The 21261-nt window shown below is 47.1% G+C and overlaps 1 protein-coding gene across 2 annotated transcripts in view; it reads left to right on the top strand.

The window, feature by feature from the left end:
• The window catches only part of gyg1 (glycogenin 1), a 66865-nt gene that overhangs the window by 26116 nt on the left and 19488 nt on the right, over window positions 1-21261 (top strand). For both annotated transcript variants that reach the window (XM_033031878.1, XM_033031877.1), the window contains exon 4: window positions 568-730. In XM_033031878.1, the coding sequence (XP_032887769.1) occupies window positions 568-730 (163 nt within the window). The remainder of the gene's footprint in view (window positions 1-567; window positions 731-21261) is intronic.

Raw genomic sequence — 21261 nt, 5'->3', positions numbered from 1 at the left:
ATTTATTGCCTGACCCACTTCCTTGTCATAATCTGTCAAATTGGAATGAAGGGATTGTCAGGAGTGGATGGATATGGATCACGTGTATGCAGAGGAGATTAGTTTAATTTGGCATGTTTAGCATAGTCATTGTGGGCTGAAGGGCCTCCTCCTGTATAGTAATGTTTGAAGTAATAGAGATGGACATTTATCCCTACTCCCATCTGTATCCATGGTACCCATAAGTATTGTGTTGGAAGGAACTGCAGATGCTGGATTACACTGAAGATAGACACAAATGCTGGAGTAACTCAGCGGGACAGGCAGCGTCTCTGGAGAAAAGGAATAGGTGACGTTTTGGGTCAAGACTCTTTTTTGGTCTCGCGTCTTTGGTCGAGACCCTTCAGACCCGTCTGCAGAAGGGTCTCGACCTGTAACGTCACCTGTTCCTTTTCTCCAGAGTTGCTGCCTATCCGGCTGAGTTACCCCAGCTCTTTGTGTCTGCCCTATGAATATTATTAATCTCTCTTTCTATTTGAACGGACAATAACTGCTGAGTATATCCACATATCTGATATTGTTTAACAGGTATTATGCAACATTGACGAGCTGTTTGAGAGGGAGGAATTGTCTGCAGCTCCAGATCCAGGCTGGCCAGATTGCTTCAACACTGGAGTGTTTGTTTATCGCCCTTCCGTGGAAACCTACCACGAACTTCTACGGTCGTCCACAGAAAATGGCAGCTTTGACGGTACGTTTGATCCCTCTGCAGAAAAGTTGACTTGAAATAACAGCCAATGTTATTGCACAGTCCTGTCGGGTTGGCAAGTGCTTTCGTAGAGTCATACAGTGTGGAAACGGGCCCTTCGGCCCAACTTGCCCACACCGGCCAACATGTCCCATCTGCACTAGTCTCACTTGCCTGTGCTTGGCCCATATCCCTCTAAACCTGTCCTATCCATGTAACTGTCTAATTGAGTCCCTGCCTCAACTACCTCCTCTGGTAGCTCGTTCCATATACCCACTGCCCTTTGTGTGAAAAACCTACCCCTCCACTTTGTATAAAGTCTTTCTCCCCACCCCCTCACCTTAAACTTCTGCTCTCTGGTTGTCAAATCCACTACTCTGGGCAAGAGACTCTGCTTGTTTACCCAATCTATTCCACTCATGATTTTGTACACTTCTATAAGATCACCCCTCGTCCTTCTGCACTCCAGGAAATAGAGTCCCGGCCTACTCAACCTCTCCCTGTAGCTCAGACCCTCTAGTTCTGACAACATCTTCGTGAATCTTCCCTGCACTCGTTCTTGTCTTCTGACGTGGACCACACGTTGGCGTAACGCAGGCTGTCATTCAGGATTAAAGTTGATTCGGGAAAACTTAAGGAAGCAGTGTTTGTAGACCTTGAAACTCCTACTTTCAACGTGAAAAATAAGTAGTGTGGAATTTACAAATGGCCTTAACCAGGGGAACAGGGCGAAATCATACCCACCTCCATGCTAACTAATGTTGGTTGAGAAATGGTGCTTTTTATTTGTATGACTGACTTGGCAAATGAAATTCCTCGTATGTTGCAAAACATACTTGGCTAATAAAGTATTGTATTGAATTGTAAATTTGATCTCTGATTTTGCGACAGGATTTCAGTACGTGCTCGAAACATTGTTGTGGCATGAAGCTCCTCTTTATCCCCACCCCCAAATTAACTCAGCAATTGTGTACCATGCAGTGTTTGCCTTGGGTGTGATTTTTCAATCTCATTGGCTTTATTGAACTGGTTTCACCTGAAGCTGCGATGCTTTTTCATAAAAAAGCAGTCGGACTACATTCTTGTGGTGACAGCTGTACGGCTTCTACTGCCGACTCTACTTATAGACACACAATGCTGGTGGAACTCAGCGGGTCAGGCAGCATCTCTGGAGAAAAGGCATAAGTGACGTTATGGGTCGAGACCCTTCATCAGTTTAGTTTATTGTCATGTGTAACAAGGTACATTGACAAGCTTTTGAAGCATGCTAACCAGTTGACGGAAAGACAATACATGATTACAATCGAGCCAATTACAGTGTATAGATACATGAAATGGGAATAGCCTTTATTGCAAGGTAAAGTTTGATCAAAGGTAGTCCAAGGGGTCACCAATGAGGTAGATAGTAGTTCAGAACTGCTCTCTAGTTGTTAGGATTTCAGTTGGCTGATAACAGCTGGTAAGAAACTGGCCCTGAATCTGGAGGTGTGCATTTTCACACTTCTATACCGTTTGCCTGATGGGAGAGGGGAGAAGAGGGAGTAGCCAGGGTGCAACTCGTCCTTGATTATGCTGCTGGCCAGACCATCTGACTCTGCTTGCTAGCTGCACACAAGACTATGTATCTTCAGTCACATTCTCTCTTGGGTACAGTGGCTTTGCGTAAGGTTTGTCTGTAACTAGCACTTGTCCCCTGCATGATGTGGAGATGGAGACCTCTGGGACCATGTTAAAGGAGGCACAGAGGAACACGGTACCCAAGACTTTATCCATCCAGATTTTAAAGGCAACTATGCTTGTAGTTGGTCTTCTCAAGGGAGCAATGTTAAACAATCTTCCTTAACGTCTGTGATCTCTTGGAAGCTGAAATACAGACTTGCACCCATGCCTGTACCGCTTTATTTTTAGACTTTAGAGATAGTGCTCCGACCAGTGATCACCCCGCACACTAGCATTATCCTTCACATTTGAGACAATTTACAATTTTTACCGAAGCCAATTAAACAACAAACCTGTACGTCTTTGGACTGTGGGAGGAAACCAAAGCACCTAGAGGAAACTCACTCGGTCACGAGAACGTACAAACTCCACACAGACTGCACCCGTGGTCAGAATCGAACCAGTGTTTCTGGCGCTGGAAGGTAGCAACTCTACTTCAGCGCCACCGTGCCGCACCTGTCGTTTTCAACTCCTTGGTCTTGGGATTGTTCAAGGCTGGACTGTTGATACAATACAATACAACAACAATACAATACCTTTTATTGTCATTTGAACCTCACATGAGGTTCAAACGAAATTTGGTTTCTGCAGCTATTCAAAAAAAGAACCAAGACACACACCAACACAATTCAATTCACATAAACATCCATCACAGTGAGTCCTCCTCACTGTTATGGAAGGCAAAACTTAAACATATCTCTCCCCTGCACTCCCCTCTCCCCCCCATGTCAGAGTCAAAGACAGAGTCAAAGCCCCCGGCGGGCGATGTTAAATGTCCCGCAGCCATTAAAACCACGCCGGGTGATGCAAGGCCACGCACCAGGTCTTGGTGTTGGAGCCCCGGCGGGCTCTTGGTGTTGGAGCCCCGGCGGGCGCTCACAAAGTCCCGTGGCCATTCCAAGCCATGCGGGGCGGTGATGTAGGCCCCGCTCCAGGTAATCTTCAACCCCGCAACTCGGGCGGGAGAAGTCGCCGTAGTCCGGATCAAACCCGGGTCTCTGGCGCTTTAAGTCAGCATCTCTACGGCTGTGTGATTTTGCTGTAGTCTAGTACAATAGCACACGCCAACTCTGTGTGGTGTTGCACAAGAAAGCCCAGCCGTATTTGTCTGCGAACCTTGCATAAGAAAATTTCTCAACAGTCAACGATCTCAACAGTCATGCAACCTGCTTCCCACTGCTACATTAGGGAGGCTGCAGTCTCCATAAACAATGCTGTAAATCGTTCTCATGGGCACATAGGAAAAGGAAGCAGAGATTTGAAGTTCATACCCTGCAAACATTCCCTAAGATCAGCCTACCCTGTAATACATATCAGAGCATCGAACAGGGCACAGGAACTGGCCCATTGGCCCACGATATCCTTGCTGAACGTGGAGCGGTTAAACCAAAAGTACACCTATATGCTGGAGTAAGTCAGTGGGGTAGGCAGCATCTCTGGGTTTCAGGTTGGACCCTTCTTCAGACTCAAAGGAGGAGCGGAAGTTGCAGAAGTCCTGTTGAAGAGAGGAAGAAAACTTCTTCAAAGTAGGCATATGTTGCGGAGATTTCACAGTGGAACAGTCAAAATGTAGAAACAAGGAACTGTAAACACAGACGGAAGAAGGATCTCGACCTGAAACATCACCTATCCAGGTTGTCCGGTGATACTGCCTAACCCACTGCGTTACTCCAGCATATGTTATCCTTTTGTAAACTAATCTCTGTCTTCCAGCAAAGATCCCTCCTGACATCCTCTAGCCAGGAGCTCCTACCTGTTGCCCCGAGGGTCCCCGTGACCCCCTTGCACCAAGTGGCCATTGTCCTCCAGCACCCTGACCAGTCTCCCTGCAACCTTTTTGGAGTAGTTCATTTACCCGATCTATTCCTCTCTTGGTTTTGTACACTTCTATAAGATCACCCCTCATCCTTCTGCACCCCAGCCTATTCAACCTCTCCCTATAGCCCAGACCCTCGAGCCCTGACAACATCTTCGTAAGTCTTCCCTGCACCCTGTCTTGTCTTCTGACTTGGACCGCACGTTGGCGTAACACAGACAGCCAGCAACTCTTTGCCTATTAAAGGCAGCAGCACTCTCCAGCAATTAGAAGAGTGCATTTTACATTGTGTATAGGGCCCCTTTAAAGGCTAGCTCCCATATTCACAGCTGGTAGTTTAGTTTGGTTTAGAGATACAGCATGGAAACGGGCCCTTCATTCCACTGAATCTACGGCAACCAGCGATCCGCATTGATACCTATACAATTATCCTACAAACCTGCACGTTTTTAGAATGTGGGAGGAAACCAAAGATCTCAGGGGAAACCCACCTAGGTCACGGGGAGAACGTACAAACTCCATACAGACAGCATCCGTAGTCCGGATCAAACCCGGGTCTCTGGCGCTTTAAGTCAGCAACTCTACGGCTGTGTGATTTTGCTGTAGTCTAGTACAATAGCACACGCCAACTCTGTGTGGTGTTGCACAAGAAAGCCCAGCCGTATTTGTCTGCGAATCTTGCATAAGAAAATTTGCTATCTTTATAAGAACTTGTAGAAAAAATACTATTAAAGTGACACACCACCCTGTTTAATGCCATTGGACAGTCGGAGAGAAATTTTCAGCACATACTATTTCAATCTGTCAACACTAATCCCTGCAAGAGCAGCAATGCAGCTGGTAGAGCTGATGCCTCCCAGTGCCAGAGATTGAGATTGAAGTTTGTGCATTCTTCCTGCGACCATGTAGGTTTCCTCTGGATGCTCTGGTTTCCTCCCACATTCCAAAGATTTGTAAGTTAATTGGCATCTGTAAATCGCCCTTGGGTGTGAAGGGGGTGCATGCAAAGGTTAATGCCAGTAGACGGAATAGGAATCGGCAGTAGAATAGGAATCTCTAGGCCATAAAATTTCAAACGGGCAACACTGGCTTTCCTGTAAGACCAGTAACACAGCTGGTAGAGGTCAAGTGTGTTTTATTATCAGATATCCCGAAACAGAACAACTAAATTCTTACTTACAGCAACACAACAGATATGTAAAAACATACTGACCAGCGACCACTCCGTACACCAGCACAACCCTACACGCTAGGGACAATTTACGATTTTACCAAAGCCAAATTAACCTACAAACCTGTACGTCTTTGGAATGTGGGAGGAGGCTGGAGCACCTGGAGAAAACCCACACGATCACTGGGAGAGCATACAAGCTCAGTACAGAAAGGATTGAACATGGGTCTCTGGCGCTGTAAGGCAGCCACTCTACCACAGCGCCATCATGCTCTGCTCCCCTCCCCCTCCCCCTCCCCTGGTGCCCGTCATTGATAAAAGCAAAGTGCTAACATTTGAGGAGGCTCCTTGCAGCTAGTAGCTTCCTGTGGGTGTGTGTACTTGACCTACAGGCTAAGCAGCAGAGTGGTGACACAGGCCCCAAGGCCACTTATTAAAGCTTCATGGCCTGGTCTCGTACAATTGAGCTGATGACGGAGAGGCAGGGAATACCTGAGTAAATAGCAGTGCGAGGACTTACTATAAATAAATCTCTGAATCAACCCATCAAATGCTCCAAACTGTTCCTCCTGCAGCTCTGACTATATAAAGGAAGTTGACTAGACCGTTTTGGGTTATATTGAACTCCCTTCTCCAAATAAGGAAACGTGCAATTTGGCCTTTATAGAGCAGTCAAAAATATATAAATACTTGGTAGTGATCAGATGCTTAAAGTAGGAGGAACATGAAAATATCCCCTTTGAACACAATGGCAGCAGTGTGTCTTTACCGTTATCTTGTACTGATTTGTTTTGTCTTGTACTTTTTATCTCCCCTTTTCCACTCTATTTATTCCTCTTTTTTCCACCCCTTGGAACTGTACATCTTCCACAGATGCCGATGATCCTGGATCTGTGTTACTCAAAAGGCGCCAGTGACTTGGGTTCGATTCTGACCTCTGCTGCTGTCTGTGTTGAGTTTGCATGTTCTTCCTGTGACCATGTGGGTTTGCTCCGGTTTCCTCCCAAATCCCAAAGAAGCATTGGGTGTTGAGATTAATTGGCCCACTGTAAATTGCCCTGAGTGTGTAAAGAGTGGATGAGAAAGTGGAATATCATAGGACTAGCGTGAATGGGTGATCGATGGTCAGTGTGGACTTAGTGGGTCGAAGCACCCATTTCCATGTTGTCCCTCTAAACTGAACGCTTTCCAAGCTAAACTAAACGGGTAGTCTAGGACCTACACACAATCCTAGTTAGAAGCATAAGAATAATCTTTAATAATACAACAAATGCTGGAAACACACTGCAGGTCAGGCGGCAGCTGTGGGGAGTGAATCTTAGTAATGTTTTAGTTTGAAGGTAGACACAATGCTGGAGTAACTCAGCGGGACAGGTAGCATCTCTGGAGAGAAGGAATGGGTGACGTTTCGGGTCGAGACCCTTCATCAGACTGATGTCAGGGGAGTGGGCTGGACAGAGATAGAATGTGTTTGGAGTCAGTAAGACTGGTGGGAGAACTGGGGAGGGGATGGAGAGAGAGAGGGAAAGCAAGGGCTATTTGAAGTTATGAGGTCAATGTTCATACCACTGGGGTGTAAGCTACCAGTTGCTCAGCACTTTAACTCCCCCCTCCCATTCCCAATCTGACCTTTCTGTCAGAGTGAGGCCCAGCGCAAATTGGAGGAACAGCACCTCATATTTTGCTTGGGTAGCTTACACCCCAGCGGTATGAACGTTGACTTCTCTAACTTCAAGTAGCGCTTGCTTTCCCTCTCTCTCCATTCCCTCCCTGTTCCCAGTTCTCCCACCAGTCTTACTGCCCCCGACTACATTCTATTTCTGTCTCGCCCACTCCCCTGACATCAGTCTGAAGAAGGATCTCGACCCGAAACGTCACCCATTCCTTCTCTTCAGAGATGCTGCCCGTCCCGCTGAGTTACTCCAGCATTTTAACTGAATTAAACCAACATCTGCAGTTCTTTCTTACACATAATATTTCAGTTCAATGGTATTTTGCTTTGAGAATCATCTTTAAGTAGAAGGCATGACATAATACGGATGTCATTTGCCGTGTTCACGTGCTTGACAAGACTGTGAAGTGGAATCACTACTCTTTAATTTGAACTGAGTATTTAAATTGGGAGATAAGTTAACACGTTCAATGCAAGTCTCAGCTGACAGCTGGAGACCTTTATCGGATTGACCCAAGCCTCCTTAAATTGCATTCCAACACTTTGACATGTAAATGTTTCAATAGTCGAGGCTGAGAATGAAATCATCAGTTGGGATTGATGAAACATTAATATGGGAAGAAATTTAGCCAGTGTTGTACACGTCAATGGCTATCAGTTTCTGTTGTCTCCAGTGTTGTCCATTGGATGTGTCTAAGCAATTTGTTGACCAGAATCCGTTTCAGATGCTGACTGGCTTGATGAGCAGATCCAGCACTTTCTTTGTAGGAAGGAACTGCAGATACTGGTTTGTACCGAAGATGGATACAAAATGCTGGAGTAACTCAACCGGTCAGGCTGCGACTGAAGAAGGGTTTCGACTCGAAACGTCACCCATTCCTTTTCTCCAGAGATGCTGCCTGTCCTGCTGAGTTACTCCAGCATTATGTGTCCGTCTCCAGCACTTTCTCCTTCTGGTTTGAGGTAACTTTGTTGATTATTGGTTATTGCCCAAATTATCAGCGACGCATGATATCTTCTCAACCTAAGCAAAGGCTTTGGACGTTGATACATGCAATGCATAGAACTACATTTACTTCCTCTTGTAAAATTGCCTATTGTGTATTGGGAGGGGATGAGAGTGAGATAACAAATAACTTGTGCAAACAGGTGATTGATAGTGCAAGTAGACTCAGACCAAAGGGCCTGCATCTCTAAACTAAACAAAGATACTGGCCCTGATTCTATAGTTTACCCTCTCGAAAGTTGCTCCAAGGTGATGGTCAACATCTGTTCCAGAGTGGCACAGCGGTAGAGTTGCTGCCTCACCGTGCCAGAGACCCATGTTCAATCCTAACTATGGGTGCTGTCTGTACTGAGTTTGTACGTTCTCCCTGTGACTGAGTGGGTTTTCTCCTGGTGCTCTGGTTTCCTCCCACACTCCAACGACATCCAGGTTCGTAGATTAATTGTCTTTCGGTAAAATTGTAAATTGTCCCTAGCGTGTAGGATAGTGCTGGTGTACAGGGTGATTGCTGGTCAGCGCGGACTCGGTGGGCCGAGCAGCCTGTTTCCACACTAAAGTTATCTCTAAAGTTCAAAGTAAAGTCACACCATATCTGTGGTGTTCTGGAATCTTATCAGCATTCTCATGCTCTTCGATGGATGTGGACAAAAAACCTTTTTGTTTCTACCTTGGAGAATTTGAAAACTTCTATCTAATTGGAGCTTGCTGAAGTGTCCGAGTCTGTGACATCAACCCTGCAATGGAAAAATGGCTAGAAAGACTGTGTGAAAACGAAATGAGCCTTTTTAATTGGGGTGGCAGAGCCAAGAGACAACAATGTCTCTCTCAGAAGGAAAAATCTGCAATTTGGAACAACTCTAGCTTGGCTGGCTGGGTTTTGCCACTGACTGACCTTTCTAAGAGAGCAGTGATTCTGGTGGATACCAAAGGCATTCCTCTGTGGACCAGTGGCTCTGGTTATTTATTGTCGTGTTTCATGTCAACAATGATTGTGTGACAAGGGCGGCTTTATTCAATGGGCTGCTGCCCCACCCACTGGTGCTATTAAGCAAGATTCTCTCATTTGTTTTCTGTGGCACTGTCTGCATAGACCCAACTTTAAATAAGCCTTCCACTCTGAAAGTGGGGATTCTATAATTAGTGTGAAGAACCATAAATTATGGTTTGTGTGCAGTGCAGCTTGAACAGACCTGACTGGGATAAACCAGATCAAATGGTGCGCTTCAGGCTGCCAAATTTCTGCTTGAGTGACTCCCTTTTCTCCTCTACATACTAATGTCTGGTGCAATGATCTCTTTACTGCAGATTGTGTTTTTAATTGTGTTCTGTTGCACTGCATTGTGCTTCAAAATGGTGCTTCGGCCTGCTGCAGCAGCCTGACCAACATTAGAAGCATTGTCTGTACACAATATCACAAGAGGAGCCTGCTGTACATTATAGCTGTGTGTAGGAAGGAACTGCAGATGCTGTTTTACACTGAAGTTAGACACAAAATGCTGGAGTAACTCAGCGGATCAAAGGAATAGATGCCATTTTGGATTGAGACCCTTCTTCAGACTGCTGAACCCAATCTGAAGAAGGGTCTCAACCCAAAACGTCACCCATTTTCTCCAGAGATGCTGCCTGACCTGGTGAGTTACACCAGCATTTTGTGCACATTATAGCCGGCTACCATGACCAGCATTGCACAAACTGAGCTAACTAAGTGGTACCTGAAGGAAGTTATGTATTTTTCTGTGGATGTAATAATGCAGATTAGTAAAAATCATTTCCCCTTTGATCGACCTTAACTGCCAAGTGGCTTCCCTTTCTGAAGTGCAGCATGTTGAACTTCTGGCTTGGAGCCAGGTGTAACTGCACCAAAGATGTCTCTTTGAACTACAAAATAAAATTGTGTACAGATCTTACTAAGTGCATTTTGTTAGGGTTCCCAGGGTCTTTTGGCGATGAACCTCAGCGCCTTTTTCAATGGGTTTTAATCAGAGCTGCTAATGATGAATTGCTTCAGCCCAGTGGGCAATTCAGGTATTCCCACAGTGCCATTTGACATGGAGTTGCAGGACTTGCAACCAGTGACGGTAAATGGCTAGTGTTTATGTTTCTTAGCTGCGATGGTGTGTGTCCTGGAGGGGAACCTGTACACTTAATGCTTTCCTGCAGCATAAGAGGCCATTCAGCCTATCAAGTCAATGCCAGTCTCATTAACCCAAAGTCACCATTTTGGAATTTTCCAATTTTAGGTAACTACTGGACCAAGTGCAGACCCGTTGGGTCTGTTCCCCCAACGTGCGGTTGTGGGGATGAGAGGCGGCATGCAGCGTCACACACACTAACTATCCCCACCCCTCCCCGCACTCACGCTAATTACCCTCCTTGATATTATATTAATATTATTAATTTGCTCCTTTTACCCCATAACCACCCTATCTACTGACGCATAGCCCCCAACTTGCAGTCACATCTAGAGAGAGGGGGGGTGGTGGTGCGGGGGTAGAGAGTGAGGGCAGAGAGAGAAGGGGCAGAGACACAGAGAGAGAGAGGGGCAAGAGGGATAGGGGGGTGGAGAGGAGGAGAAGAGGAAGGGTGGGTGAGGGGGGAAAGGTGGGGGAGGAGGGGAGGAGAGAGAGGGTGAGAGTGAGGAGGAGAGAGAGGGGGTGCTGAGAGAGGGATGAGGTGGGGAGCAGGGAGGGGGGGAGGGTAAGGGGTGTGGAGGGGAGGGAGGGTGGGGGAGGGGAGGAGGAGAGAGAGAGGGGGGAAGAGATAGGGTGTGCTGAAAGGGGGGTGAGGTGAGGGGAATGGGAGAGGTGGGGAGCAGGGAGGGGGAGGGAGGGTGGAGAGAAGGGGGTAGGGGTGTGTGGAGGGGAGGGGGGTTTAGGGGAGGGACGGTGGGGGAGGGGAGGAGGGGAGAGGAAAGGGGGGGAGAAGAGGAGAGGGGGGGAGAAGAGGAGAGGGGGGGAGAAGAGGAGAGGGGGGGAGAAGAGGAGAGGGGGGAGAAGAGGAGAGGGGGGGGAGAAGAGGAGAGGGGGGAGAGGAGAGGAGGGGGGTGGGAGAGGAGGGAAGAGAGGAGGTGGGGAAGAGAGGAGGGGGAGAGGAGAGGAGAGAGGGGGGGAGAGGAGAGAGGAGGGGAGAGAGAGAAAGGGGGAGAGACAGGGGAGAGGGAGAGAGAGAGTGCCTTTTTACTTGAACCCAAACCCAAACAACCATTTGCAGGCAGTGTTTTTTTACTTCAAACTAACCATATATTCATTTTCAAACCACATTAAGGGTACTCGCAGTGATGTAGACATCTGTTCAGTGTCATTCAGAGCTCAGAGTGACAGAGACTAATTGACAGAGCTCCATCTTGCAGAGACTAATTGAGGCACACCACTTCCTGGTTTTATAGTCCCTCCCCCTCCCTCCAGCAGGGGCAGCAGAGAGAATGGTGAATTTTGTAAAAACATTAATATCTCTGTCATTTTTCATCGACGGGTAAAATCCTCGGCACACATGCGGCGGAGGGGGGCTCTGAGCGAGGTGGCCAAAAATGACGGCTGTAGGTGGCGGCGTTCTCTCGGAAATCGCAGCACAGACGGCCAAAACCGGTCAAGAACAGAGATTTAGTAATATAGATATACAACTCTTCCCCCTCTGCCTTTCTTTCCTCCTTCTTGCACCCATTTCTCCCCTTCCACCCACATTCCCTACTCTACCGTCACAATTTGCAACACTTCAATCCTTTTGTCTCACACTTTGCCTTTCCATCTCTGGCCTTTGTCCACCGTCTGCCTATTTTTTTTAAACCTGCCCCACCCCCTGCAATTGTACCAACCTTTTGCCTGCCAGGCTTTGTCCTGCCCCATCTCGCGTCCAGTTTTCTCATCCACCTCCCTCCCCACACCCACTGTGCGTGCGTGTGTGTGTCCTTGTTGTATCCACCATTTCATTTATCTCCCATCAATTCTTTCTCACACACCTAACATAGACGATGGCATTCGGCTCCACACCCTTCTTCAGACTGAGTCAGGGGAGAGGGAGACACAGAGATAAGGAAGAGAAAGCGACACATCAAAGAGGATAAAGTTCAAGGGAAATCATTGTTAGCTAGGAAAAGTTGACAACGAAGCATACAGAGATTAAAAAAATTTAATCAAGGGGACAGTCAGACTAGTTGGAGAACTAGGAAGGGGGAAGGATGGAGAGAGAGGGAAAGCAAGGGTTAATATTCATACCGCTGCATATAATGAAATATGAGTGCTGTTCCTCCAGTTTCCGCGGGGCCTTACTCAGACAGTGGAGGAGGCCCAGAACAGGAAGGTCAGTGTGGGAATTGGAGGGGAAGTTAGTGTTGCAACTTTCCGGGCTGGTGAGAAACGGGTTGCCTGCTGATGCCACGGTCAGAAGAGTGTGTATATCTGTAGACTGAATCTCACACCTGTCCATTGATTCACTGTTGACTGCAGGCTCTCCCTGCCTCGGGCAGTCCAGGCAAATCACTGTTGCATTCTTGCAATGGGTATTGGACAGATTGATAGCGCTAGTTCCTGGACAATACAGGACTTGCATTCAAGATCAAATGCTGAAGTAATTGTGCAGAGGAGGATGGAGGTTTAAACAAGGACAATTGATCACACTGGTCAGTTGAGCAAGGGCAACTGCTGGGAGACTCTTAACACATCCGTCGCCATTTGCGTTACAAATTGTTCTACTCTTCCAAATCATCGGAATAACTTGGCCCTTGAATTCTTTTAAATCTACACGTTAGTTTAGAGATACAACGTGTAAACGGAGCCATTGGCCCACCGAGTTTGCGCCAACCAGCAATCCCCATGCACTATTTCCATCCTCCAGACTAGGGACAGTTTTCAGAAGCCAAATAACCTACAAACCTGCACGTCTCTGGAGTGTGGGAGGAAGCCAGAGCACCCGGAGAAAACCCACGCGGTCACAGAGAAGATTAACTTCACATGTTGGGCACAGACATTGCGGGCTGAAGGGCCTGGTCCTGTACTGTACTGTGTTCTATAAACGTTGGGAAAGAGCGAAAAGGGCAAATGGAGACAGGTGAGGGAATGAGGTAGTGATGGAGGCTGCAAGGTAATAAGTAAAACACGAGCAGTTACTATTCAGAATCTGAATAGTAAGGAAGGGGGTAAGTGGAACAGAATAAATGATGGGCGGTTTTTTGGTTTAAATATTTTGCTTCCTTCATAGAATCATAGTCTCGTACAGGAAAGAAACAGGCCCTTCAGCCCAACTCTTCCATGCTGACCAAATGCCCACTTTAGCTGATCTCATTTCCCCCCACTTTGATTTGTATCCCACAAACCTTTTTCTATCCATGATATCTGTCCAAGTGCCTTTTAAATGTAGTTATTGTACCTGCCTCACCACTTCCTCGAGAAGCTCGTACCATTTCAATTCAATTCAATTCAATTCAACTTTAATGTCATTGCACAGATACAAGTATGGGTACAACGAAATGCAGTTTAGCGTCAGTCCGTAGTAATAGTGCAATATAGAAATAAAAATACAGAATAAGCAAACAATGTGGACGGAGAGACTGGAGAAATCTATCGGCGGGATTCCGAGTTCAGCAATGTGATAGTGTTGTTGTAGAAGCTGTTCCTCATCCTACTAGTACGAGACCTGAGGCTCCTGTACCGCCTCCCTGATGGGAGGAGGGCAAACAGTCCATGGTTGGGGTGGGAGGGGTCTTTGATGATCTTCCCGGCCCGTCTCAGACACCGTTTTCGGTGGAGGGCATCCATGGCAGGGAGCGGGGCACCGATGATGTACTGAGCGGTTTTCACCACCCGTTGTAGTGCCTTCCTGTCCGCTACGGTGCAACTGCTGTACCATACCGTGAAGCAGGTGGTCAGGATGCTTTCGATGGTACAGCGGTAAAAGTTGGTCAGGATCTGGGGGGACAGGTGAGCTTTCTTGAGCCTCCTCAGAAAGTAAAGGCGCTGCTGCGCCTTTTTGATCAGCTTGGAGGTGTTGAGGGACCAGGACAGATCCTCCGAGGTGTGTACCCCGAGGAATTTGTAGTTGGAGACGGATCGCCGACTGCAACGCCATGGTCTTCACTGAAACATGGCTCAACGACAACATCCCGGACAACGCCATCGAGCTGGAGGGGCGCACTGTCTTCAGGGCCGACAGAACAGCGGAGGACTCCGGTAAGACCAAGGGCGGTGGATTGTGCATTTATGTGAACAACACATGGTGTACGGACGTTGTTAGGATTGGTAGTCACTGCTCTGCTGACCTGGAATACCTGATGATAAAGTGCAGGCCCTTCTATCTGCCCAGAGAATTCACATCGACTGTTATCACTGCAGTCTATGTACCCCCGGACGCTAATGCCAGGCTAGCAATGGAAGAGCTGCAAGCTGCTATCAGCAAACAACTAACTGCACACCCAGAGGGGGCATTTATTGTTGCGGGTGATTTCAACCACTCCAACCTTAAAACTGTACTCCCCAGGTTCCATCAGCATGTTTCCTGCCCAACCAAAGGAAACAATATTCTGGACAGTATATACTAATATTACTGAAGCCTACAAAGCCCTCCCCTACCCCACCTTGGACAGTCTGACCACCTCTCTCTGTTCCTGCTCCCCAAATACACACCTCTGATCAGACGTGTGAAACCTACCGTGAGGACAGTGAAGGTTTGGCCTGAGGGGGCTGTCTCTGTTTTACAGGAACAGTTTCAGCAGACAGACTGGAGTCTGTTTGCCACCCAGGCCACCTTTAACTCCCAAGTGGACATCAACTCATACACCTCATCCGTTTTGGACAATATAAAATTCTGCACTGACAACGTCACTGCCCGCAAAGAGATAAAGACCTTCCCTAACCAGAAGCCGTGGATGAGCAGGGAGGTCAGACTCCTACTGAAGGCTCGCGATGCCGCATTCAGATCTGGCAACGCTGAGGGATACAGCTCTTCCAGGGCCAATCTGAAAAAGGGAATTAGGAATGCCAAACTCAATCACAAACGGCGGATTGAGGAGCATTTCCAAAACAACTCCGACCCCAGGCGCATGTGGCAAGGAATCAAATCCATTGCCGATTACCAGAAAGTTAACACCCCCCCCCAGACAACGCCTCCCTTCCTGACGAGCTAATCCATTTCTATGCTCGCTTTGACCGGGACAACAAAACTCCAGCCATCAAAGTTGCTCCACCCCCGAACGAACAACCCCTCAGTCTCTCCACCTCTGCTGTACAAGATGCACTGAGCAAGGTGAATGAGCACAAAGCTGCCGGCCCCGATAGCATCCCCGGGCGGGTGCTCAGGGCATGTGCTGGACAACTATCCCTGGTCTTCTCTGACATTTTCAATCTGTCACTGGCCCAGGGTGTTGTCCCCACTTGCCTCAAGACATCAACCATCGTGCCAGTGCCCAAACAATCAGCTACAGGGAGTCTCAACGATTTCCGCCCAGTGGCACTCACCCCTGTCATTGCAAAGTGCTTTGAGCGGCTGATCTTGGCTCACCTCAAAGCCAGCCTCCCCCCCACACTGGACCCCCATCAGTTTGCCTACCGGACCAACAGGTCTACAGAGGACGCCATATCGGCGGCCCTACACTCTGCCCTGACCCACCTGGACAGCAATAACACCTACATCAGGATGCTGTTCATTGATTTCAGCTCTGCCATTAACACTTTCATCCCCGCTAGTTTGATCACCAAACTCAGCGGACTTGGCATCTCCACCTCCCTCTGCAATTGGACACTGGATTTCCTCACCAACAGACCACAGTCTGTTAGGGTCAACAACCTCACCTCCTCCACTATAACAATGAACACCAGCGTGCCACAGGGCTGTGTGCTCAGCCCTCTCCTCTACTCCCTCTTCACCCATGACTGCATCTCTAAGAATGGCTCCAACGCCATCATTAAATTTGCCGATGACACCACGGTGGTAGGACTGATCAGTGACAACGACGAGTCAGCCTACAGGGATGAGGTCCAGCACCTGACAACCTGGTGTGCCAACAATAACCTCGTCCTCAACTCCAAGAAGACGACCATATGCACACTGGAGAAAAAGCTGTCCCCTGGGTCCCTATTAATTCTTACTTCTCTCGCCTATGTCCTCTAGTTCTTGATTCCTCTACATTGGTGCAAAAGCCTGTATGCACTCACCCTTCAGTGAGCAATGGATTTTTTTAATGAAATGGGTGCACTTTGAGCTCTTATGAACAACTGCTTTCTCCACTCCACCCCACTCCTCCCCCTCACCAGGGTGTAATGGCTGCCGGATCAGGCCAGGAACAATGGTCACAATGTACTTTAGAGTGAAGGACAGGTTAATGGCTAATTTTCTTGGTCAACATTCATCCCATGGCCAATGCCAACAAAATCAAACTCATTGATTCAGCTCTTTGCTGTTTATGGGATCGGGTGGCGAAGGAAGCAATCGTGACTACACAGTAACTGAAACAAAAAAACTGCAGATGCTGGAAATCTGAAACAAAATTGAAAATGCCTGATATCGCTCTGGTATGCTTAATATTTCAGATCAATGTCTCTTCGTGATAAATCAAACCCCTGTTCAGCAGGTCAAATGCGGCAGTCGTTATCCCTCTGGTTCCTACTAAATCTTTCCCCCTTCACCTTAAACCTGTGTCCTCTGGTTCTTGAGTCTCCTACTCTGGGCAAGAGACTACTCTTGGCAAGTGTGTTTACCCGATCTATTCCTCTCATGATTTTGTACGCCTCTATAAGATCGCCTCTCATCCTCCTGCACTTCAAGGAATAGAGTCCAAGCCTGCTCAACCTCTTCTCTTTATCTCAGGCCCTCGAGTCCTGGCAACATCCTCGTAAAGGCAACATCCTTGGTAAAAAGTGCTGACTAAAGTTGTCAATTGCTTTAAACACTGGCAGCTAGAAAGAGGTTAGACAGGAATCAAAGGAATAAATTGAAACTGAAATATCACTTGGGCGAGAGCTGCAGCAAGTAAGAATTTCAATGTTTCAGTAAAAATGACAATAAAACAGCAGAGCGAGTGAGGGAGAGGAGGGGGGGGAGGGGAGAGAGACTAATGTTGTACACAGAGGGATGGAAGAGCAGTTTGTCGTGTTGCTATGGACATTATTGGAATGTTATAAGAGGTCACAGATAGGATTGGGTGGGGGTGCAAAGTTAATGTCACAGACAACTGGAAGGTCAAGGTTGCTCTTGTGGAATGAATTGACGTGTTGTGCAAATTGTCCCTCAGTATGTGCTTGGCTTGTCTGTATGGAAGAGACCATATTAGGTTTAGGCTTATTATCGTGACGTGTGCTGAGGTACAGTAAAAAGTTTCATTTTGCATGCTTTTTAGTTTAGAGATATCGTGCAGAAATAGGCATTTCTATATCCAATGCACTATGCTATACACTATGGACAATTTACCATTTTTACCGAAGCCAAATTAACCTACAAACCTGCACGAGTGTGGGAGGAAACCAGAGCACCCGGGGTGGGGGGGGGAGCCCTGTGCCACCCATCCAAACAGATCAGACATGCTATGCATAGATGCAATCAAGTCAAACCTGAGTATAACAGATGGAGTAAAGAGGGAAGGTACAAAGTGCGGAGTATAGTTCTCAGAATTATAGTGCATCAGCTCCACAGAAAAAGTCCAATGTTCACAATGGGGTTGAGGTGGATAGGACAGTACCTTAGCCTGTGGACAAATTGTTCAGAACCTGATAACGGTGAGGAAAAGGTTGTTCCAATCCAAAATGTCACTTATTCATGTTCTCCAGAGATTTTGCCTGACCCGCTGAGTTACTCCAGAACAAATATTTAAGAAACAACTGCAGATGCTGGAAAAAACGAAGGTAGACAAAAAAGTTGCCTCTTCCTTCGCTAAGAAGGGTCTTGACCTGAAACGTTGCCTATTCCTTCGCTCCATAGATGCTGCCTCACCCGCTGAGTTACTCATGTGTTCTTTTACACTTACGTCTAAAAATGTGTTATTTTCTGGGAAGACTGTTGTTTCTGAGTCTGGTGGTGCACACTTAATGCTGTAGTCGTGCAGCATGGAACCAGGTCCTTTGACCTAACTTGCCCATCTACACTTGTCCCACTTGTCTGTGTTTGGCTCGTATCCTTCTAAACCTATCCATGTACTTGTCTAAACGTTTCTTACACTTTGCGACAGTACCTACCTCAACTACCTCCTCAGGCAGCTCGTTCCATATAACCACCATCCTTTGTGTAAAAAAAAGTATACCCCTCAGGTTCCTATTAAATCTTTCCCCCCTCAAACAGGCTTTTGATCTTGAACAAACATGGTGATCAGCTGTGAAATGCCTGGAACATTTTGAAAGACATTGCTTATGTGTAATATACAAAGGTTTATCCTCATCTCCTCAACCCCCTGGTTAAAATGACCAGTCCAGCAGATTTGCTAATTCACACTAGGATCAAAACCATTTATTTCCCCTCTCTCTTAAAACTCTGGTCTTCCTCGACTCTTTATTGATCTCGTATTTTCTACCTACTACCTCTTGGTTTGATCAGGTTTTCCATTTACAGGGGTTTGGTTCTGAATATCTGTTTCAAATATGCAGTTAGGTAGAGAGAGGGAGAGTGTTGTGATGGGAGAGGGGGAGGGGATATTGGAGTGAGTAGGAGAGGAGAGACTGATGGAGACTGATTACATTATTTGCTTTGCTGTCTGTAAAATGGGTCTCTGTCACCTTAGCTCTTCTCAGCAGGTCACATACTGCATGGACCTATGTGAGGGGACTGGTCTGACTAGAACTGACAGATCTAATTAAAGTGCCAAGTGAATAATTCATGATCAATTCATCAGCGCAGGAGATGACTCCCACGTGTTCTCTTTGCTGCTTTAAAGTCATGTAGAAAAAAATCATTTGATCCACTGGGGAGGTACAGTGGCACAGCAGTAGAGTTGCTGCCTTACAGTGCCAGAGACCCTGGTTTAATCCTGACCATTGGATGCTGTCTGTGCAGAGTTTGTATATTCTCCATGTGATCGAGTGGGTTTTCAATGGGTGCTCCGATTTCCTCCCACATTCCAAAGAGGTACAAATTGGCTTCCATAAATTGTCCCTAGTGTTTAGGATAGAGCTAGTGTATGGGTGATCCCGGGTCGGCCCGGACTAGGTGGGCTGAAGGGCCTGTTTCCATGCAAAACCACTGAGCCGAACAATAGGCGCAGGAGTAGGCCATTCGGCCCTTCGAGCCAGCACCGCCATTCAATGTGATCATGGCTGATCATCCCCAATCAGTACCCCGTTTCTGCCTTCTCCCCATATCCCCTGACTCCGCTATTTTTAAGAGCCCTATCTAGCTCTCTCTTGAAAGCATCCAGAGAACCTGCCTCCACCACATACTATTGGACAAATGCTCGAGTACTCATTAAAACCTGAAGAAAGTATTTACCTACTTCTCCTTTTAGCCATTGTCTCAGCTTCCATTATCCTTTTATGGCACAGTTCTCAAGGATCTAATAGCTCAACGCATGAGGATTGTTTTTCTAATGTCTCAATTTTAGTAACAATTTTAAACTGAAGGCCATTTATCCCTGTAACTACAAGAAATAGTCAACTTTGCTGTCTTCAAGGATTAAATAAACCCAACCTGGTCCCATTGGTCTTGCATCTCGCTCTTCCTGCCCCTGCCACCCCCCATCTCCCATCCCACCAGCAGTGCTTTGATAACACTCTCCTAGCTTTGAGGAAGGGTCCCTGCCTTGACACAATGACTGGTTCTCTTTTCACGGAGGCTGCATGTCTGCCTCTCAGATCCTCCAGCATTTCATAGTCCTACAGCGTGGAAACTGGCCCTTCGGCCCAACTTGACTACACCAGCCAACAATCCCAGTTACACTAGTCCCACCTGCCTGCGTTTGGCCCATATCCCTCTCAACCTGTTTATGTTCTCGTCCTTCAGAGGAACTAGTCTCAGTGCCCCAACTCTCTTAATTATAAGCTCCCATCCACATCAAGGTCCAGGTTCAATGGTACTATATTATCACGTGTACCAAGGTACAGTGAAATTCTCTCTTTGCATACAGATCAGTAAGACTATCGTGTAGGAAGGAACTGCAGATGCTGGTTTACACCGAAGATCGACACAAAATGCTGGAGTAACTCAGTGGGTCAGGCAGCATCACTGGAGAAAAGGAATAGGTGACGTTTTGGGTCGAGACCCTTCTTTAGAATGAGAGTTAGGGGAGAGGGAAACTAGAGGTTTGAAAAGGTACAGACAAATCAGCCGGCAGCGATGACTCAGGAAAGGTGGAACCCACAATGATCCATTGTTGGCTGTGGAAGAGGTGATACGAACAGTGAAACTGGCAGGACAATTAGGGTGGGGGTGGGCTGGAGAGAGGGAATGTAGGGGTTACCAAGTGAGGTACCAAGAGAAATGAATATAACACACTTTGGGTCTGGACCCTTCTTCATACCGATTGTTCTGACCTGAAACATCTCCTGTCCATTCCCCCCACAGATGCTGCTTGACCTGCTGAGTTCCTCCAGCACTTTGTTTATTTGCTCAAGATTTCAGCATCTGTGGAGCATCCTTGTGTTCCGACCCGGTTATTCCTGGTTGTTAACTATTGTCCTGTTGTTTGAAAAACTCCTGCAAAAATGTGATCCTATCTTTGAAGCTCTGCTCCTGATTTATTTTCATCTTGGTGTGGCGTCTTGAATACCAGGAGAGTGAAACCTGTTATTTGTCATGTCCACCGAATGTGATTACAGTTTGTACAAATTTCGAAATCGAGTACGTGTTACATATTATTAAGAAGAATGTGCTTGAGGAAGGATTTCTGTCACTCGTGCTTCTGTCTGCTTGTTCTGGCCCTTTATGTTGCTGATGAGGTTGAGCCTGGAATGATCCTTGTCTGTCTAGCCTGGATGTGACTTCCAAGCACACTTGTGTAATTGACCCTTGGCTCTCTTCTGTAAAGGCTAGCGAGCTGCAGCTTTAGAACAGCACAGCATATGAACGGGCCATTCGGCCCACAGTGTTTGTACCAAGCATGATCCCAAGATAAAATGATCCACCTATGCATAATCCATATCCCTCTATTCCCTGCACTTCCATGTGCCTATCCAAAAGCCTCTTAAACGTCACTATATTATCTGCCTCCACCACCATTCTGTTCCTAGCACCCATGTGTGGCCCC

The sequence above is a fragment of the Amblyraja radiata genome, chromosome 13, assembly GCF_010909765.2.
Source record: "Amblyraja radiata isolate CabotCenter1 chromosome 13, sAmbRad1.1.pri, whole genome shotgun sequence".
Taxonomy (NCBI): domain Eukaryota; kingdom Metazoa; phylum Chordata; class Chondrichthyes; order Rajiformes; family Rajidae; genus Amblyraja; species Amblyraja radiata.
The sequence above is the reverse complement of the archived record's forward strand: the minus strand, read 5'-3'. Positions and strand labels throughout refer to the sequence as shown.